Source organism: Micropterus dolomieu, linkage group LG11 (assembly GCF_021292245.1).
Source record: "Micropterus dolomieu isolate WLL.071019.BEF.003 ecotype Adirondacks linkage group LG11, ASM2129224v1, whole genome shotgun sequence".
Classification (NCBI taxonomy): Eukaryota; Metazoa; Chordata; class Actinopteri; order Centrarchiformes; family Centrarchidae; genus Micropterus; species Micropterus dolomieu.
The window spans coordinates 7,716,383-7,737,800 of record NC_060160.1 but is presented as its reverse complement, the minus strand read 5'-3'; the positions used below and the strand labels follow the sequence as shown (position 1 = coordinate 7,737,800).

At 38.4% G+C, this 21,418-nt stretch overlaps 2 protein-coding genes across 3 annotated transcripts; one reads left to right on the top strand and one right to left on the bottom strand.

Annotated features, from left to right (window-relative positions):
• The first annotated feature begins 921 nt into the window (after positions 1-921).
• Positions 922-6,830, top strand: LOC123978816 (zinc transporter 2-like). Its single transcript, XM_046062332.1, has 8 exons — positions 922-986; positions 1,117-1,325; positions 2,175-2,321; positions 2,963-3,116; positions 3,219-3,429; positions 4,417-4,522; positions 4,617-4,751; positions 5,461-6,830. Exons 1-8 carry the CDS (start codon positions 922-924, stop codon positions 5,556-5,558), a joined length of 1,125 nt encoding a protein of 374 aa, XP_045918288.1. The 3' UTR covers positions 5,559-6,830.
• Positions 5,901-19,077, bottom strand: coq8ab (coenzyme Q8A, genome duplicate b). 2 transcript variants are annotated; one of them, XM_046062314.1, is made up of 15 exons: positions 18,772-19,077; positions 18,311-18,498; positions 16,276-16,584; positions 16,061-16,127; positions 14,104-14,175; positions 13,068-13,196; positions 11,189-11,274; positions 10,966-11,106; positions 10,797-10,878; positions 10,551-10,644; positions 9,439-9,580; positions 9,046-9,153; positions 8,845-8,910; positions 7,576-7,662; positions 5,901-6,658 (listed from the first exon to the last, which is right to left on the bottom strand). In XM_046062314.1, exons 2-15 carry the CDS (start codon positions 18,443-18,445, stop codon positions 6,365-6,367), a joined length of 1,812 nt encoding a protein of 603 aa, XP_045918270.1. In that variant the 5' UTR covers positions 18,446-18,498; positions 18,772-19,077; the 3' UTR covers positions 5,901-6,364. The 2 variants fall into 2 exon arrangements, with proteins under 2 accessions (XP_045918270.1, XP_045918269.1); XM_046062313.1 differs by having other exon boundaries at positions 18,311-18,522; positions 18,772-19,076.
• Between the last annotated feature and the right edge of the window lie 2,341 nt (positions 19,078-21,418).

Genomic DNA, 21,418 nt, shown 5'->3' with positions numbered 1-21,418 from the left:
TAAACTTGATGCTGAAACCAACAAATTATTGCTTCACTTGACTATACAAGACAACTAAGAGAGATTCATTTGTTGCCAAATTTTCCTGTTTGATCCTGGTGATGTGCTCCAGATGTGTCAAGGTCGTATTTCAAAGACATTGATCTCTCTGTGGTGTATGACATGATATATTGCATGTATGTATCGCAATGTCACGCTCTATACAGAAATCGTTCAGAAATGATTTTTGTGTAAATTCAGAGGTGTATTTTTGATTGGAAGTTTTGTGACAAAATGAGTGTATATTAAGATAATGCCTTAAATTATGTCACCTTTCATCATGTTACATATTTTTTTATTTCTGCTGGGTGGAGGTTGGGTTTGTGTTTTAAAGGGGTTGCATTTTGTACAAATTCAACAGTATATGTGCATTATTATTAGCATTGATCTGTTTTTGTTCGGTAACCATACATACACAGATAGCCCTGTGTATGTATGTAAAGTTTAAACAATCCCAGAAATGTATTTAAATGTGCCAGAATACATTGCAGTGGGATTAAATGTTTTTTTTTTTTTTTTTGTTTTTGTTCTTCTTCAGGTTTGAAATGTTTAAATGAAGATAAGAAAACTTAACCTATATATTTAGTTATATCATCTCAAAATTCTCTGGTATTTTCTCATTCTTTAATTTTTTTCATGTTTTCAAACTGTTTGTTTCTGTAAAATTAATGTTTGTCTGATCAAATAAACTTGGGTGATACTGGAAATATCATAAAGTTGTCTCGTAATTTTAAGTTTGCTGTTAGTGACCAGTGGCTCTGGGCTCAGTAACCTGCCATTGGCTCCTGTTGTGCTCCACCCCTGTCAGATAACACGTTAGACCAGATTGTGAGATTCACTTAAACAGTAGTTAAACATTAGGGGATGAAGTGAACTGAACATATGGACTTATCAACAGAGTCAGAGAAACAACATCTGATTGAGACTCATTTGGAGCCTTTAAGATGGTATGTTGTTATTTTTTTATCATCTTATATGTGTCAGCACAGATGGTTTTTAATTTACTAATATACATATTTAATCATTTTCTAACTTTTGTTTTTTAAAGATAATTTGTTAGTTTTTGTCTCCTCTCAGGACGAGTTCTCCTGGTGAAAATTATTCAGACTCGCCATCAGATTTTAGTGAAGATGCCTCCAGTGTGGAAGGCCTGGGGCAGCCTGACTGGCTCTGCCAGGAGACGAACGTGATGTTAAGGGCTGAAAGTGACGCCAGATGTTTGGCCAGAAGGAAGCTTCTCATCGCCTGCGCTGTCAGCCTTGTTTTCATGACCGGAGAGGTGATTGGTGAGATGAAAAACTGATTTCAGCTGTCATAAATTTATCAAATACTAGCTAGACAATGAAAAGGGATCCTGTTTGGTGTTTGTAATGTGCTTTAGGAAAAAGTCACAGTGATGGAAAGTAACTTAACTACTTTTAACTACTGAACTTGTAGGCCTACTGTACATATTGAACTTTTTACTCCATTAACTTTATCTGAGAGCTATATAGTTTCTTGCTACTTTGCATCTAAAGAAAAAAAGTAAGATATGATCACTCCTATAGATGACACTACCAAGGTAATTTTTGAAAATTTGACCAGGTGCAATACATAGATACTATATGTACATATGTATGGCTGCTGGTGTATGAATGTATGTGAATATTAGTTTCCGTTCGAGCTCAGTGTATGAATGTTTGTGAAAGTAACGTACTGTATTGTAAAAGCGCTTTGAGTGGTCGGAAGACTATAAATACAGACCATTTACCGTATGTTTTCAGCTTTGTGAAGATGCATGGTATGGAAAATTGTAATCTGAAGAGTAATTAAAGATGTCAGACAAATGTAGTGGAGTGAAAACCACCATACTTGCCTCTGAGTAGAAGTGTAAAGTAAAATGGAAATACTTAAGTAAAGTGCAAGTACCTCAAATTTGTACTTGTGCAAGTACAATACAATGGTCAAACTGAGGCAAAAAATGTCTGAAATCTCTTATTAGCTAAAAAGGACTTGTTTTGAAAATCTAAACTCAGTTTCATCTTATTGGACCACTTGAATATAGTAATACAACCCCCCCCCACACACACACACACATTCACACTGATACATACCATCTTCTGTTGACAGTCTGCAGGGATTTCTACTCTTCGCAGGTGGATACGCAGCTGGCAGTCTGGCCATCATGACAGATGCAGCACATCTTCTGACTGATTTTGGCAGCATCATGATCAGCATCTTCTCTCTGTGGCTGTCATCCAGGCCTCAGACACACGACATGACCTTTGGGTGGCATCGAGCAGGTGAGATTGGGGAGTTGAGCAACCCAGGGGAGTTTGAATCTGCTGTTTTAAACCAACAAATGCATGTCGGGAATTTCATAAGCTGATTCAAGTATCTTTACACTCAGTATATTTAAATTTGACTATTTTAATGCCTACAAAAATAAAGTAGTCAGTATTTCCCAGTGTAGAGAGGGGGTTGAAACATAAAATTTAGACCTTTTGTGTTGAAAAATGTACTTTACAGCTGGTTCAATAAATACTGTGATGTTAGGATTTCTTTGATTTGAAATATTTGAGTTTTTGCTGAATGAAGCTTTATTTCAAGCCTCTTCATAATTTCCTTTACAGACCACAGCTCTTTCACAGTTTCCTGTTTATTTGATATTAAAGGTGACTTTGCCATCTTATAACTGTACTGCTTCCTAAAACATATTAATATTTTTGTGGTCACTGAGCTGTTAGATAGTTAAACCTAATACACTTATTATAAATGAATTATTTCATAATTTTCAATCAACTAGACTACAAAATCTGCTTTACGACAACTGTATCATGAATAAAAAGTATTTGCCCTATTACCACATTTAAATTACTTAATTCTATATAATGTATAATATTTATGTGTGTAGTATGACTCTCTCACTTGTTGTGTTAACCAGAGATTCTGGGCATGTTGCTGTCAGTCATGTCCATCTGGGCTGTGACAGCAATGTTGGTCATATCAGCCGTTCAGAGGATCACTGACGGAGACTACGACATCGACAGTCAGATCATGCTGATAACTTCAGGTTGCGCTGTGGCGGTCAATGTCCTGTGAGTACCATGAGCTCACCATCAGGATTATTTTGTTTAGAGGGTGGTCAGCAGCAGTCAGACGCTGTTCTAAAAACTAATTATGACCTTTTTTTTTTTAAGGATGGTCCTGATTCTCCATCAGTCTGGGGCCTCACATGGCCACAGTCACGGCTTTCCCGCCAGCCAGCTGCAGAGGGACAAACGTTGGGGGCATGGCCACCACCATCACAGCCACGGCAACGCAAGTGTAAAGGCAGCTTTCGTCCACGTGGTGGGAGATCTGGTGCAAAGTGTCGGAGTCCTGCTGGCTGCCACCATCATCCACTTGTGGGTCAGTGTCAGCCAAAACACTAAAAGGGGTCAACATCTCTGCAACTGAACTAAAAAGTACTTGTAAAGTATTTGAACAGAGAACATACTAAGAGTCTACAGCCATGCTTGTAGCTACTTACTACTTGTGGGTACTTAGCTAAATGCTAACATCAGCACGCTAACATGCTCACAGTAACAATACGGAACATATGAAGGCTAAGCAAATTTAATATTTACCATGTTCAACATATCTGTTTCGTGTGTTAGCATGCTAGCATTAGCTAGTTAACAGTAAATCCAAAGTACAGCTGAGGCTGATAGGGATGTTATTACTTTATAACAAAGTATAAAGTTTTGATCCGATGAAGATCAAAACCAACTGTGAATTGATTTAACTAACACGTCTGTATAGCAAAACTCTGATATAGGTTTTACCTCTTTGCCAGCAGAGAGCAAAAAGTATTAAAAACACATCACTTGCTTCACTAAAGCACATTGTGTATTGATCCTCAGCTGAAAATAGTCCCCAACAAGTGCAGTATTTCCCTCTTTTTGATTGTTTGCTAAAAGCCCAGCTATTTTAGGAAATTATTTAGCTTTAAAATACCAACAACTTTATATTATGATGTCTCTTATATCATATTATATATTAGAATGGTAATGTATTGAATATTTATCTTTATTAGGAACAAGTGGTGAGAAGGGAAGTCAGAAAGTATTGAGACAGACTAAACATGTTGGCGGTTTTGGTGTTTTTATGGCATTTGAAGAAGAAAAATATAGAATAACACCAGCCTCATACTTTAAACACTGAGTTATGATAAGACAAATTGTAAAGAAAATTATATTAATAAACTTTCCTTTTAATTTGAAACTGGGTGCAACAAACTTGTTGTGCCAGAGGCACAAGATAGACCGTGTGAGTCTGTGCAGATTCCAGGAAACCTTCAAGCTCTATTTTGTGGTTTATTTGTTTTTTTAATCACATTTCTGTTTTCCCTCACAGCCTGAATATAAAGTAGCAGATCCAATTTGCACGTTCCTGTTTTCAGTTCTTGTTCTTGTAACAACAATTCCAGTCACAAAGAATGTTTTCAGAATACTGTTGGAAGGTAAACACACTTTTCCTCTACCTGTAGTGACATTGTTGTACTGACCACAGTTTGTGTGTTAACTGGCACTGAATGTCATCTCTGTTTTCTACAGGCGCTCCTCAGGACATCAGCTTCAACACTGTGAAGGAGCTTCTGCTGTCTGTGAGAGGAGTTGTGGCTGTTCACAGTTTGCACATGTGGAGCCTCAACATGACTCATTCTTTACTTTCTGTCCACGTGGCCACAGGTGGAGGCAAAATCAATATTACTAGTTCCTACCACAAACCGTATGGGTGTGGAGGATGTTGTGTGCAGCAGTGAAGTAACTAGTCAAATAGAGGCTGCAGAAATGTAATACCTGTGTAGACTATTATCTGACAGAGGGTTGGGGAAGGTAACATGCTCACGAACAAATTATTTTATTTCACGCGCAAAAATTTAACTTCCTGCTGGCATGATAAAATACTTGCGCACAAATTCAACAACCAAGAGTTGTACAGGTAGCTGGCATCGAGCGCATGGCATGCTGTCATAAGTTAACTCTACTTGCACAGTGGAATTCTGCTCGCTCGCTACATGACTTTTGACAATTTGTGGGCAGAAACCAAGGAGGTTATGATTGGCCACTTTAAACGTGATCACCTTGGTTTTCGCCCCCAAGCAGAGTTAACCTATGAGAGCATGCCGTGCACTCGCTTGCAGCTACCTGTGCAACTCCTGATTGTTGAATTTGTGTGCAAGTACTTTATCGTGCCAGCGGGAAGGTTAATTTTTGCGCATGTGAAATAATATAATTTGCTCGAGTGGATGTTTTACTCGCACACCACTTGATATAAATTTGACGCCATAAAAACAGCTGGTTTTTGAGGGTAGCCAAGTAGGCTACTGATGATATGTGTTTATGATTATTGTAAACCAGAACTGTTAGAAAATGTCGCCTGTGTTTGTATCCTCAGAAAAAGATGCTGACACACAGCTCGTCCTCATGAAGGCAACGAAGCTCCTGCGCTCCGAGTTTGGCTTCTCCAGCATCACAATCCAAGTGCAGCGCTAAAAGGATGACTGTGGAGACGGGTGACAGAGCAGGGGCTTCCTGCTTAACAGCCTCCTACTCGCCCCCAATCTGACCAGTTAATGGTGCAACTGAACATTTGTAAATATCAGGTGTTTGTGGCACTGTTTACATCAAGAATACATTTTTATTTATAAAGCAGCAGAATGTCTGACTATTAGAAGGACCTCCTTCTTTGCATAGATCTTTGTGTTTTGCACTATTATAAACATAGCCAGAGCACATGTTTTGAAGTTTACTTATTAATAATGATATTTTAAGCTTCCACAAAAGTTGATTTTCCTCCTTCTGCATTTTAAGAAATGTACAAATCTTTGATGCGGATTTGTTTTTGCAACATCATTGTCAATTTATTTCAACTGACAAATCCTGGTCAGACGGAAATACAGTTCCTCAAACCATAAAGACACATAATTACTAGGTTGTACAGTTGCACAACAAATTCATTCAAACAATACGTGCAAATAATCATAACACATTCCTTTGTTCATCTTAGTCTGGATGGGAGTCATAGTCAAAATGAGCGACGCAATAAGAAGCACACAGATATGAACTTGTTCTTAATAGGCACTATTCAGATTTTTTATGTTGTCATATCAGTTTACTTGAGTCAGAAGAGCAGGCCACAGAACCCCCCCCAAAACTTTGTAACATCTGGACATGATCTGGCCCAGGCGGCACATACATATTCTCACAGGTAAGAATGTGTGAGTTAAATTGTCCAACATACCACAAACATGGCAAGAAAATCCTGGTTTCAACAAGCCTTTTTGAAAACATCTTCAGCTTCAGTTTGTCACCTCGGGGCGTCCCCCTTTCCAGTAGTTGTTGTAGGCATCCTGGAACATGTTCTTGCAGGGTATTTGGGCTTTGAGTTTGGAGCAGATGAGGAAAGAGCCGCCCATCTTGCGGTGGAGGGAGTACGTCTCCTCAGGAGGCGGTGTGAGTCGCTCCCTCAGCATCACAGGGATGAGGCTGTGGATGCGCTCGGTGGTGCTCTGAGCTCCAAAGTCAAAGGGCTCCTCAGAGGAGAAGGCCTCCCCGAGGATCATCACTGCGTCCACATGGGCGTTCTCCATAGCCTTATTACAGGACACAGCAGTTAATCAACAGGCTTTAATGCAAAAACTCTACATTAAGGGGCTCGGTGAACGAGTAACTACAAGTTCTGTTGTTGCAATTGCTCCTGGTTGGCAGTAGAGGTCAATAAAGGACTTAATACTCCTTGAATAAATAAAAAGTGATTGAACGCTCTGCTGCTTCACATGTCTGAAAAAAGTAGTACACAGAATGCAATTATAATTAAAATAATATTTCATCTTGGTGGAAACGGCCACCTGTGCAGGTTTTACATTTAAACAGATTACAGCAGGTCATTTCACTGATTAATTTCTCGTCTGTTTGAATGTGTGCTCATTACTACAATCAGCTGCTATTTGTCTGAAAAACACAAACCCTGCAGACTCTCAGCACATTAGACAGTACAGTAGTTACAGACAGACAGTTACAAGTACCTCAACATGTGGATTATGCCCACAAGGTCCACTGAAGTCCAAAGCACAAATTATTTACTTGTGTAAGACAAAGTTTTAATATCATCTTTTGGGACTTTGAAGTCTACATAATTTTACACTGAAAGGGCCAATTTTGCATACCGAGTATTTTGCCAATACTTGTGTACTTTTACTCAAGTAGAATTTCAAATGCATTTTTACATTCTGGTTTGAGTACTTCTTTCACCACCAAGTTTAAAGAGGGGAAGTTTCTGCAGAAGGACTCAGAGCTGTTTTTTATCCTCTAGGACCCTTTTATACCTCAAGAGCAGAAAAATTCAGGTTAGTCAATAAAGTTAATAGTAGGACAGAAAACCAGCAGTGCTGAGAACCATCAATCAGCACACAGCTCCTCTTAACATTAAATCCCTGACTGAATATTACTGTAATTACACACTGTTACCACCACTGCTGTGGTATATAGTGAAGATGTTTGTGTGCATTACCTTTGACTCGTATCCTGTGAGGAACCTCATCTCTCTGGATTTCTGCAGGACACCTTCTCTGTTACGATTTGCAGCTGCATTAATAATCTGATGAGAGAAATGAAAGAGTCCGCAAGTGAAAAAAACATTTTAAAAATGCATGAAATCATGATAATTAATGAAATGTAAAGCATGTTCTATGTCTCTATATAGGATTAGAGTAATTTCAAGGCACTGACGTGCACAACAGTGTTATTCTTATTAGGCTTCATGAATTTGATGTAACGTATCGATACCACTATGACTAAAATGTTTTCATTTTATTGTTTTAACGTCTCTAATTTTCAACATTTTCCCGTTTTGTGTTACATCAAGATATTTTTCACTTTTTTTCAAATGTTTCCCTTTCCCTAGCTAATAAGATATTTTCACATTTTTCTCATTAAACTATATTATTATTTTAAAAACAACTTAATATGTTGGATGGTGTCAGTCCCAATATTATTATTATTATTTGTTTATTTTTTAAGGGACAATGCACATTGATCAACATCACTGTAAATGTTGCACCGTTTCTAATTTTCAGCTGTTGTCCCTTGGCCAGATGTTAAAACACACAACATATAAAATTAAATAGGAGAAAGCAAAACACGAAGCAGCTTCAATACACCTTAAACATTAATCATATTGACTCTTTGACGCCAATAGTCGCGAATTTGCATCACACCTCTTCCTTTCAGACTGCAAGCCAAGATAGCGCGTGGATTCCCCCAATGCCTGTTGGTGCATATTCGATACGTACCTCGGAACCTCTTGCAAGCCCTGGTTTCTTGTTTATGCCTGTTTTCGCTAATTTGCATCATACTTACATCATACCTGAATTTATATCTTTTCTATGTTCTATAGACAAATTAACAATCTTCACTTAATTTAACATCAGCTTGAAAGCAAATGAAAACACAAATCATTATTATTATTTTTTTTATTGTAAAATAAATTCAGGCGTCAAGTGGTTAAGCGGACATTGTCAATTTAGTTTGACGATTTTAGGCTTCAATACTCTCTTTAGGTATTGACTGGATTTATATCATGATATAATGAGATTTTGTGTGATAATGGGAATGTTTTGTGATATAACAAGATAAAATCATGTTTTTATAAAAAGAAATGTTTCTTGTAAAAACAATAATCTAGTATGTAGTAATGACAAAATGTGTCATTACACAAACTATAATAATACTGTAAATGCAAATGACAATTTTTTCATTCTACATTTCTGCAGCTTCTCACCTCAATGTAGGTGTCAGTGAAACTCTTATCAAATCCCCGTGTAGCTCCAAAATCCAACAGTGCAACCTGGAGACATGAAACAGAAAAACAGGCATCAGGGAAAAGGGGGGGGGGGGGGGGGGGGGGGGGGGGGGGGGGGGGGGGGGGGGTATTTGATATTGTACTGACAATGTGCATATGATGTCATTGAGACAAACTTACCTTGTGAGCTTGTGGATCAAAGAAGAAGTTCGACCAATTTGGATCAGTCTGCATGTATCTGAACTCAAAAAGCTCTCTCAAGCATAATATCAAGATCTGCTCACAAATCTGGCAGAAGCAAAGGAGGAGAAAGAACAAAAGTCTGAAATAAATGTGTTTATAAAAACAGTGCTTGTTGAGTATTATTATTAACTGATTAATTGTGTGTAATGACACTAAAATAATGACAAGTGAAACATGATAAGCTCTGCGAGGTGCTGACATGACTCCAGGGTTTTAAAAGGTGCCATAAATCTGCATTTGGCATGTCGCACTTCCAAAACAGGGCGACGTCTTGGCAGTGCACACGTGTAAATTGTACTATTAGCGGTGTGGAGATCACGGCGGTCAGACCTCATTCCTGAGCTCCTGAGAGAGGTCAGTGGCCTGGTCCAGAGGGAAACCGGGCACCAGCGTTGTAGTGAGGACATGCGGGCTGCTCAGCTCGTCAATCACATCAGGAACATAGAAGAACGGGTGATCTTTCAGCAGCTCTCTGCCAAACAAACGCAAGTTAAAAAGACATCTGAACCCGACCCTCAAATATGTAATAAAAATGTCAACAGCAAAAGGAGTGTCCTGGTGCACACTAGAACATGGCCAGCATTGGACGAGTGGAAATTTCCCTAAACTGAATAAGGACAAGACAGAAATTCTTATAGTCGGCACAAACACACAAATATAAATTATTTCTAATATATTAAAATATCTGGCTGTGAAGGAAAAGAACGTTGTGAAAAACCTGTGTGTCCTGATTGTCTGAGTTTTGACAAAGGTTGCATTTTTTCAGTTAATAAACATTGCCAGTGTGTAAGACCCTTCCTCGCCTTGGAAGATGCCAAAATGTTGTGCGTGTTTTTTTCACGATTGCACTATTGTAATCCCCTATTAATAGGCTGCAACTAGAACAAAATGCGGCAGCAAGAGTTTTACGTAAAACTGGAATGAGAGAACATCACTCCAGTTTTAGCTTCTCTGCACTGGCTTGCTGTAGCATTTAGAACTAATTTTATAGTACATTTACTTGTTTTTAAAGCTCTTCATGGTTTAGCACCTTCTTATGTATCCCACCTTTTATTTAGGCACAAACTTAAATTTCATGGCTCATCTTTCATCAGTTGCTTCTGTGATCTGTGAGAGGAAATAGTTTCACTCTTGTTGCATGGAGAACTATAGAGCATAACAACATCCCCAGAACCTAGAAATTGTGCATGTTGTTTAAGACTTTACTGTCATGCTTTGATAGGTAGTTAGGGACATAGTAGCTAGTAGTCGTTAGTGAGCGAGAACACAGGTTCTTTTATTTTATTTTATGCACTTTTGTACTGCTTTGGTGACGTCCAATCCATGATGAGGAATCAGAAGCAACACATTTGCTTCACATTAATGGGAGTTAAAAAAAGCTGCTGATACACAGTAAGGATCAATGCTGTAATATGTAGTAAGAATATGTGGTAACAACTCACTGGAACTTTTTGGCACATTTCGCCTCTCTTATGTAATCACACTCCAGCGCCAGCTCACGGCTCATAACCTCAATGAGGTGCTCAGGAAACAGACCTGTGAAAGGAGGGCAATTGTCAAACAACTGAAAATCAGGACATTTATGCTGCTTATGTAGGAAAGTCTATTGACAATAGCAGAGATTACTGACATCAGACAATACCAGCTGTTATCATAAAAATGATATGGAAAAACTCCAACAATGTTACCTTCAGGCAGAGCGTTGCTTAAACTCAGAGCAGTCATGATATTATTCACATCGCTGTCGATACTTTTGGCAACTCCAGGGTACTGAAAGGACAGATTTGATTGTGTCATTTTTGTATTTTGTCATAGTTTACTTCTGTGTTTTTATCTCTGTACAAACACTCCTCTCACCTGAATTTTCATGGCTACCTCTCTGCCGTCCTTCAGTCTCGCCAAATGCACCTGACCGATAGATGCTGCTGCAAACGGCTTTTCCTCAAAGTACTCAAGCTTGTCTCTCCAGTTTGGGCCGAGGTCACTGCAGATGGCTTTCTGCAGAGAGAAGGGACGTTGTGTCATCTGTGAACTCAGTTTAATGAGTTTCTGTTGTTAACTTCAGCAACCCGTACTGTACCATCATCTGTTTAGAGGGCATGAAGTCTGCACTCTGTCGAACACGCTCGAAGATTTTGGCCAACTGAGGGTTAATAAAGGCGTCATCTGAGAGGAGAGAAAATAAAAGACAAACAGAGTAAAAATACATACTATTAATTTTGTTGTTTAAAACAGTTATTGTTTTTTGAAAGATAAATTGCTGAAAGTCTAAGAAACGCAGAAAACTGTTACTGTAGCTGGGAGGTTTTATATCTCCTTGCTCATTTTGTGGAGACAAGGTAAAAATACAAAAGCATTAGTGTGTATAAAACTGGTAAATCTCCCTCAAGGTCCATTTGGATGCTGATATGAAGCTGTCGATTATATCACGTGATCATCGGCAGATTTAAAGCATGACTTTAAAGACTCATTGTCCATGTTGGCTTAATAGTTAAGTCCTGACCTTAAACTATTCAAATCAAAAGGACAAATAAACCTTTAAAGTGCTCAGAAAACAATCAGATTTTAAACTCTAAAGCTGGTGGTTGCTGGAACAGTGGAAAAACTAACAAAGACGGGAGTGAGTTTTAATTTGTTTTTGTTATATTTGTTGAAATTCTCTTTCCATCTCTACGGCATTCAATAGGTGTAAGAATCTTTTTTTTTTCTTGACAAGTTCTGAGATTATTTTGTTTATTTATTAAACAAACAAAAAAAAAGCTAAGTGACGTACACGGCTTTGACATAACGTCAGAACCCTTCTTCACCTTCTGTCAATAATGTTAGTTCATTTTCTGAATGTTTCAAACTAAAACTCTGGCCAAATCTTGCACATTGCACCTTTAATGTAAAAGAATAACAACAGCATATTGGAAATTTAGCTTCTAATGAACTATGACGTGTCGTGTTATTCTAAAGCTGATGATGCTCTTGATACTCGAATGATGAAATTGCATTAAACCTTTATGTTAAATGGAAAACATATTGCAATGTCAGAGAAAGAAAATCAGCAACTGAGAAGGTCAAACTAGTTGATGATAATAATTAATCAAAATAGTGGTTACGTCATGAATTGTTTCAGCTACATGCCATCTGCCAATGAAAATCAAGATACGATCAAAAGCTCTATAACTGCTATAAAATGGAACCAGAGGGAAGAAGGTTTTATCAAATTTCAAGGTCAAGAATTAACTCTGAAACTCACCATTAATGGAGATAAAAGACACCTGATAACAAAACTTTCTAACTGTGTCTATAAATCTTACAATCTGAGTAAGAATATGCAGTTTGTCACATCAGGTCGCCATCTTTGAAACACTGACAATGGGTTTATAAATCAGTGGGGGTTCTGGAAACACCTTCAAAACAGCAGCAAGAGTGGAACGACCTTGCTGGTTTTTGAAACATCGCCAGGGTTTTATCTTTCAGAAAATCAAATGCTTTACTCTGTGACTCAACTGTAATGATATTACACGAGAAGCACAAACTGGGGCTGTGGCCGTCCAAGAGCATAACCACACTGTACAGTAAGTGTGCCGTTTAAAATCGGCAGACCGCAGTGTCAGTTTAGCCTCGGCTGCCTACAATAGCTCAACTGGAATGGCACTTATTGTTTTCAGCTGGCCCGAGGTTTATTTTAGGTGATGATATTTCCCTGGTGGTGAAGGGATCTCGTTTGTTTGTCAGCGAGCCGGAATCAGAAACATGATGAAGTCCCGTTGGGAAGCTGGAGCAACAGTTTACTGTCTGTGCTGAACCTTTATTTGCACACTGGAACGTGCATTCACTGTCCATAACATGCCTCGGCAGTGTTTGTGGGGTCCTCGTCCTTGTCTCAGTTTGTACTGAGTCACTGAAGAATCATTTCTGCATATGAGATGATTTAGATCCAACCGAGTACGTTTTTGATGACACCTCACCTTGAATACTGAGCATCTGTCCAAGTTTTAGAGCAGCACCTCGGACTTTGCAGAGCGTCCGAACAATTCTTTCAGCGTTGGCCTCAGAGAGGAAAGCACTCGAGTCCAGTATGGATTTTTTTTTCCCACCTAAAAAAAAAACAAAATACCACACACACACCACAGGTAATATTGTATTTCAACTATGCATATGATCGTTTTATTTTTTTAAATTCATCTACAGTATTTCAATCTAGTAGTAATGGTAATTTAATGTTCACTACTATATATAAGCACAGGAACTTTCTGCCCAGAAGAAAAAACGTTAGGATGTGTTAAAGAAAGGAAATTATAAGGCATTGCTTTTTACCTTTACATATATTTTTAATGCAAGTTGTCTGTAGGGTTTGGTGGTATGACGATATATAATATAAGATGTCAAAAAGTTATTTATCTTCAGAGATTTTGTGATACTACTTATCCCTTTGTGGACAATGTTGCAAGAGTGATTAATAGTATCAGTATGATGAGGAACCTTTATTTGTCACATACCTAAAACAAACATTCCTGTTTTGTTATCTTTTCAGTTGGGACAGTTGAGAAAGCATTTTATCCTAATCGCCCAGTCATCAGTGTGTGACAAACTTTTTTCTTACTCTTTTTAGTCTGAAATTTACTGTAAATGTTTTCATGTTCATGATGTAAAAATAATGATTATTTCCTAAGCTGTGACACCTTTATATAATGTGAACACCAGTTACATTAACTGATTTCTACATCTTAAGCTAACGGGAACTTCAGATACAACAAATACAAGTTTACATATAATGAATAGCTCAATATCTTAAAGTTGAAGTGTATGCAGTCCTCATGTTTAATTGATATGTGACATAAAATGTAGAACGAGTTAGATACTACAGCCTCTTAGGACCAACACACCCAACCATACATGAAGAGTGATTATGTTAGCCTTTATTGTCATAACATCATCATTAAAAACTAAAAACATTCCTAACTCCCGAAGCCACCAATAAAACAAAAATCTTCCTGTCATCACCTTGTTGTTGGGGTTTAAAAGTCTTCTTGGCCACTTCAGCGATCGCCCCAATGCCGAGTCCAACTGCCAAACCTGAAACATAAAAAATAATATAAAAAATTATTATATATACACACACATATACACATATATACACACACACATACATACATACACACACACACACACACACACACTTCCATTCCACTACATTTTGGAGGCAAATATTGTAATTCTTACTCAACTACATTTATTTGACAGCTTTAGTTACTTGTTACTTTGCAGATTTAGATTATTAATAAAAATATAAATCATCAAATAAATTACATTAATATAATATACTGTGCAGTATATGCAATATAAGTATATATAGTATATAAGTAGCTGGACCAGCTGTAACATTAGTGAAGCTTACACATTATGCATCACTTATTATAATCCAGTAATAAAATATATAGTTTTCTGAAATGTAAAAGTGGTTCTCTTTGAAGAGCGAGGCACTTCACAAATTGAAGCTGATGTTATCAATCTGAATGTGGCCAATGTGGCCACAGTGTTTACTTGACCAAAGCCTTACTCTGCATGCAACAAAAAAGGATTTGATAACAGCAATCAGTAACCAGAGGCAGCTCATTTCTCAGGGTAACAATCAGGGCCCTTTAGAGGTCAGGGATAAATTAAGGCCAAGAAATAAGGGGAAGAAACAATTGATAGTACTGTAAGCGTGCTCCCCTTTTGATAAGTAGAAGATAGCTGACAACAGGTTTTACAATAGGAGTCTGGCATGTCCCCGAAACATTTTCTCAGCTATTGATCCTCCGCAATTCCAGTTCTGTGAAGGAGCACGTCAGCACTTCCCACAATCTGAGCCCAGCTCTGCACAACTAATGATTTGGTCATCAATGCAAAACCTCTCAACTAAACCCAGAATTAAACTATGATGTTCAACCACTTCTTTGTATAAGGAAGAAATAAAAATAATCAACCACTACTTACAAAACTTGATCGAAATATATAGCAAATGATGTCTTTAGTAGCGTGACTTCACACCAAATTACAAAACTCTGCTGTGTTGACATGCTGCAGAGAGACTCGTTAGTCTCCCATGAGCCCCTCCTTCTCTGGAGGAAGTGCCAGCTCAATCACTTACGCAACTCGTGTCAAAAACAGTTGGAAGATGGAGTGTGTTTAAGATTATTAAAATCATCTTGACTGTGCTCCAAAGATCCAAGATCCTGAGTTATTTCATTTGCAGTTATATAGCCTGCTGGCTGTTTTCTAAATGTATCGTTTAGATTTTTTTAAAGTTTATTTTTAATTTTTAATAAAATTAATTTTTTGTAATTTTTACTTTTAAATTACTTAAACGGTCAACTATCAAATTTGCTGCAGATTAATTTCAACTAATCGACTAATTGTTTCCGCTCCAACACATGGAATTTTAAAAAATGAACTAAAACTTCAGTGGAGTTCTTGAACATTAGTTTGTAATGTACTGTTTTTAAAGAGGAAGGAAATTATTTCGACACCCCCCAAGGATTCAGTGATACAGTGCGTTTTCGTGAAATACACTGAATGTAAACATAAATGGTAAATGCTCTGTATTTGTATCGCGCCTTTCTAGTCTTTACATTACATCACATTCATACACTGATGAGCAGAGGCTAAGGTGCCAACTGCTCATCAAAACAAAAAATAAACATTAATGGGGGATGGGCGCAATTTGGGGTTGGGATCTTGCCTTGGATCAACATGCACACTGGGGATAGCTGGGGATCGAACCACCGACGTTCGCTCTACCCCGGGCCACAGCCGGCCGCTGCACATAACTTTTGTTGGTTGAAAAGAAAACTCTGCAGGGCGTGTTTAAAATTTAAGAAAGAAAATAAAAGCTGAAATAGATTAAGCTCTGAAAACTGAACTACAGGTCAGTGAAGTTAAAAAAATTTATAAAAATGTAACCTGTAAACATACCTACCTCCAAAATTCACCAGCCTTCCTATTCGTGTGACGGGAACCTTCCTCTCTCTGGCTTTATCACTGAGCTGAAATACAAGAACTCAACTTGTAGGACAAAAGACAAACAAAATGCACCTGTGCAATGCAGTCACAATAAGCACAACACAGAATTAAGGAGTATTGATCAATATTGTTTAACACATATTTTTTTTAAAAAGATGTTAGAGTGGATACCACTTGCTTATGTTGCTTGAATTCTGTTTTCTTGGCGTTTCTTGCTTTATCAATGTCCTCTGTTGTCAGCCGCCCCACTGTGGAGTTGTCCTGGTTAAATAACCTTGTATGTCCAGAAAACAGTCGTTGTGACCAGTCCCTGTGGTACTTTAGACGTTTAGCGCTCAGTCTTCCACTGCAGGTCCCCTGTCCGTTATTAACACGTCCAATGAAACAGTTACTGAAGCAAGCCCCCGCTGTCAAGTGTCTGTGAAACTGTGCTGCTGTGGCTCTGTGGACACAGACTTCTTGCTGTCTGTTAAACGTCCCCTGGATGACAAAACATGATTTATATGAGTAGTTGTTAAAGGATTCAGGTCAACATTTTGGGAAATTGTTCGCATTCTTGCCCGGAGTTAGATGAGAAGATCAAAAGCACTCTCACGTCTGTCCGGTAAAAATGAAGCTACAGCCAGCAGCCAGTTAGCTTAGCTCAGCTTAGCTTAGGTTACTTAGCTTAGCACAAAGACTTGAAACAGAGGGAAACAGCTAGCCTGGCTCTGTCAAAATCCACCTTCCTACACCTCTAAAACTCACATATTAACACATTATGTGTAATTTGTTCAAAGGGTAATTTCTGTGTTTTTAAACCTGGGCCCTATTTTCCCATATTTTGGTGTTGAAATGACTAGGAGGTACAAAAACATTTTGTATCTCTTCAGTAGATGGCTTCAGCGTTTGGGGCAATTGTGCCCAAAATTACATCCACAAAAAGTGCTTATTTGTGCCACTGACAGGCTCAGACTGTTACACGAGTGGTCTGACAACATCATGGAAAGGATCACTAAAAGTGACTCCCTTAGTTTTTCACAGAGGAAAATCGCTCTGAAATCTTGTGAGAGGAGAGAGAGATGTTTCCACCGGCATCTTCCTCCAAAATATGTGAAAATAGGGCCCAGGTTTAAAAACACTGAAATTATCCTTTAATCCGTGCAACAAAAAAAAAAAAAACGGTGTTGGTAGGAGAATTTTGTTGCCTTTGGACAGAGGCAGACCAATTTCCTGTCTTTATGCTAAGCTAAGATAACCAGCTGCTAGCTGTAGCTTCATATTCACAGTAGAGACATGATAGGGCATCGATCTTCTCATCCAACTCTTAGTAAAAAAAAAAAACAAATAAGCACATTTGATAAAATGTCAAACGAGTCCTTATAAAAATTCCTCAAGAAGTCTCTTTCCAAATCTGTTGATCGACCAATATTATCAGCTCAAGAGGACTTTTTGGATTCTGGATAAAAAGAATAATGTAGCTGCAGTGTATAATGGGAGCCAACATAAGCCCAACAACAACTTTTCACCATGAACACCTCCAGAAGGTTAATCCAACCATTGACGAAATTGGCTTGTCAACAAACTAGAGTCAGAGACTGTCTGTTTTGTTAAACTCTGATGTGATATTATATCTGATAAAGTTTTCAGGATCAGCCATCGGAAGCAAGATATGGAAAAAGAACTTGCCGCAAGATGTTAGAACTTATCTAAGAATTTGTGATTCTAGTTGCATTTTAGTGTCCTCCAATCATTTAAATCAATTGCAAGGGTTCACAAGTAGACACTGCTTGATTTTAAGGGGTCAAGAGCCAAAAAGGTGGAGAACCACTGGTCCAAATGATGTTTTGGAAGATTTACTTCACTGCGAAGTACAAAATTCAGATGGAAACACTTGTCTTTTTTGTTTTTTGCTATGTGACACGTCCACTGTGTCCCTGAGCAAGACACTTAACCCCTAGTTGCTCCAGACATAAAAATAGCAACTGTAAGTCACTTTGGTCCTCAGCTAAATGAATAAATGCGAACGTATCAGACTTTAAAGTCCTCATCAGTTAAATCCTTCCCTTATCCTGTCTTCTATTCCATCATCATCTTCCTCACAGCTCTGATCACTTTTGTTGATGAGGTGATGGTGGCAGAAACAGACAGAGAAGGTATCTGGGTTGCATGTGGGTGAAACTCTACCCCACTCTGCAGCTGACCAAATCACGGCTGACTTACTCACCCTTGCTGATCCGGTGGCGTGATGGAAGTTTACCAGCCTCTGGTTCCCGGTGCCGTGCAGGCCGCCGGGTGGGGCTCTGCTGGCCGCCTGCTTCACCCAGGTCAGACCCCTCCAGACCACCATGTCACCTGTCATGGTGGTGGTGTTGTTGTTCAGACCCACAGGGCCAGGAGTAAAGGTAACGGTCTCTGCAGGTACAGGTTGCTTTTAGGCTGTGGGGAGTGATGGAGGAGTAAAGCTGAGCAGCTCATCAGTTCATGTTCCCATGCTTGTGGGATAAAAGCATGACTCCATATCCATAGCATGCTAATCAAACACTGATAAAAGTGCAATATTAACTTGTGTGTGATAAGAGAGCAGAAAGGAAAAATCATGCACGCTGAAAAGTTTAAAACAAACAAGATAAATTAAGCAATGGCCTGAATATATGAAACATGTAGGGAAATTTAACTTCTACTCACCAACTTTACAACAGAAGTCCTCTCAGCTCCGCGAGCATCGTGCAAAGCACAAGCGGCAGTTCACCTTGATGTAACTTTACACTGATTCTTGTAAACACCTCAACTCCAGCAAGGCAGCGAAGCGGGCGACACGTTGAAGGACATGGCACATATCCACCGAGGCGAAGTTTAACTAACACGGGCCAATGAGGCAAAGTTCAGCCGCGAGCTACGGGTATCAACAAACCTCCGCAGTGGTCGGACAAACTGTCAGTCGCTTCCCAGTCTGCGTGACGGCGGTGACGTGTCCGCTCAGGGCGGTCCGTGAACTGCACACATGCCGCATTCATGAGATAACACAAAAATCCGGATTTTACCCACAACAGTTCACTTTAGTTTGTACCTACAATTAGTACTAAATTAAAAAATAAATAAATAAATAAATAAACATGTTTGGAGGGCGGTGACTTTGCCAGTGGTGGAAGAAGTATTCAGATCATTAACTTAAGTAAAAGCAGTAATATAACACTACTTTAATACAAGTGAAAGTCCTGTATTCAAACCCTTACTTAAGTAAAAGTATGTTATTATCAGCAAAATGTACTTAAAAGTACCAAAAGTAAAAGTACTCATAGGGCAGTAAATGTTCCTTGTGTCTTTTACTATAATGATGTTTTGGATTAAAACTAGATAGATGGCAAACAAGTATGAGGGAGGAGGAATGTCTTCCGGAAGCGGTCCTTATCTTCCACTTATCACTGGGGAGCTGAAAGAGTCACTAACTGAAGATACCTTGTTTTCCGACTAGTAGTTCGTGCAGAGGATGTGAAGTGTTATCGATACTTTTGAAAAGGTTGTGTAACATCCATGCAACATGATTAGTATTTCTGCTGCATCAATGTGTATACTGCATTTTTCTGCTGTAGGGTTCTGCTAATTTTACATATTTTATATACTGTTGGGTAGTTTAATCTACAGCAATGCATTATGATCCATAAAGTCATACTATGTTTGTAGCGTTGCTGTCCTGTGGGAACCGCATATTGTATCTCTAAAAGTCAAATTTTCAAGTGCTCAGAAAAACAGCCCCGTTTCCAGCTGGTCTAAGGTCGGTTTTAATAGTTTATTTGAGATTACCAAGTAGGATTATTTTCTCAAACCTTAAAGGAAAACTTCATCCTTCAGTTTATCAGAAAAATTCAAATTCAAAATCACAACATTTGGATTTAAATGGTTTTCACTGGACAGGAATGGTGTCAAAAAATTAACTAGTAACTAAAGCTGTCAGACAAATGTAGTGAAGTAAGAAGTATATTTGTCTCTGAGTAGAACTATTGAGTAAATGTACTTATATTCCACCCCTGGACCTTACTATAAGTGAAAGTAATTTATTACATGACTACATACAAAGTGTTAGGTTTATTAAATAACAAAAGTAAAAGTAAGCTGTACTTAAATACTTTTGTTTATAAATGTATATTTCATACAAAATTGGATTTATTTATAAATGTAAAGACAAAACCACTTAAAATGCAGACTAAACTGTTACTGATTATTTTCCTCCTTAATTATATGTCCCACTTACCTGTATCTTGCATTTATGTCAGTCCGTTGTATAAATATATGCATGTGCTGTTCTTTGTGAAACCTCACAAAATGTTTAACTTTATTATAATTTACATTACATTTATCTGACGCTTTTATCCAAAGCGACTTACAATTGCTATACACGTCAGAGGTCACATGCCTCTGGAGCAACTATGGGTTAAGTGTCTTGACACTAATTATGTTCTATTATGTTAAAGTTTTAAGATAAAACTGTCCACATTTTTTAGATGGTCAGAATTTGTTTTGTAACAAGTAAAGATAATCTGGGAAATTTGAACTACATAAAAGTAGTTTCATTTCATTGTGGTAATGTAGTAGCATTAAAGTACTGAGAAGGATAAACACTTAAAATACCATTATGTTAAGCACGACTTTGTGCTCCTATTACGGTTCCTTTACAGAGCTAATGCACATACACTCACCTAAAGGATTATTAGGAACACCTGTTCAATTTCTCATTAATGCAATTATCTAATCAACCAATCACATGGCAGTTGCTTCAATGCATTTAGGGGTGTGGTCCTGGTCAAGACAATCTCCTGAACTCCAAACTGAATGTCAGAATGGAAAAGAAAGGTGATTTAAGCAATTTTGAGCGTGGCACGGTTGTTGGTGCCAGATGGGCCGGTCTGAGTATTTCACAATCTGCTCAGTTACTGGGATTTTCACGCACAACCATTTCTAGGGTTTACAAAGAATGGTGTGAAAAGGGAAAAACATCCAGTATGCGGCAGTCCTGTGGGCGAAAATGCCTTGTTGATGCTAGAGGTCAGAGGAGAATGGGCCGACTGATTCAAGCTGATAGAAGAGCAACTTTGACTGAAATAACCACTCGTTACAACCGAGGTATGCAGCAAAGCATTTGTGAAGCCACAACACGCACAACCTTGAGGCGGATGGGCTACAACAGCAGAAGACCCCACCGGGCACCACTCATCTCCACTACAAATAGGAAAAAGAGGCTACAATTTGCAAGAGCTCACCAAAATTGGACAGTTGAAGACTGGAAAATTGTTGCCTGGTCTGATGAGTCTCGATTTCTGTTGAGACATTCAGATGG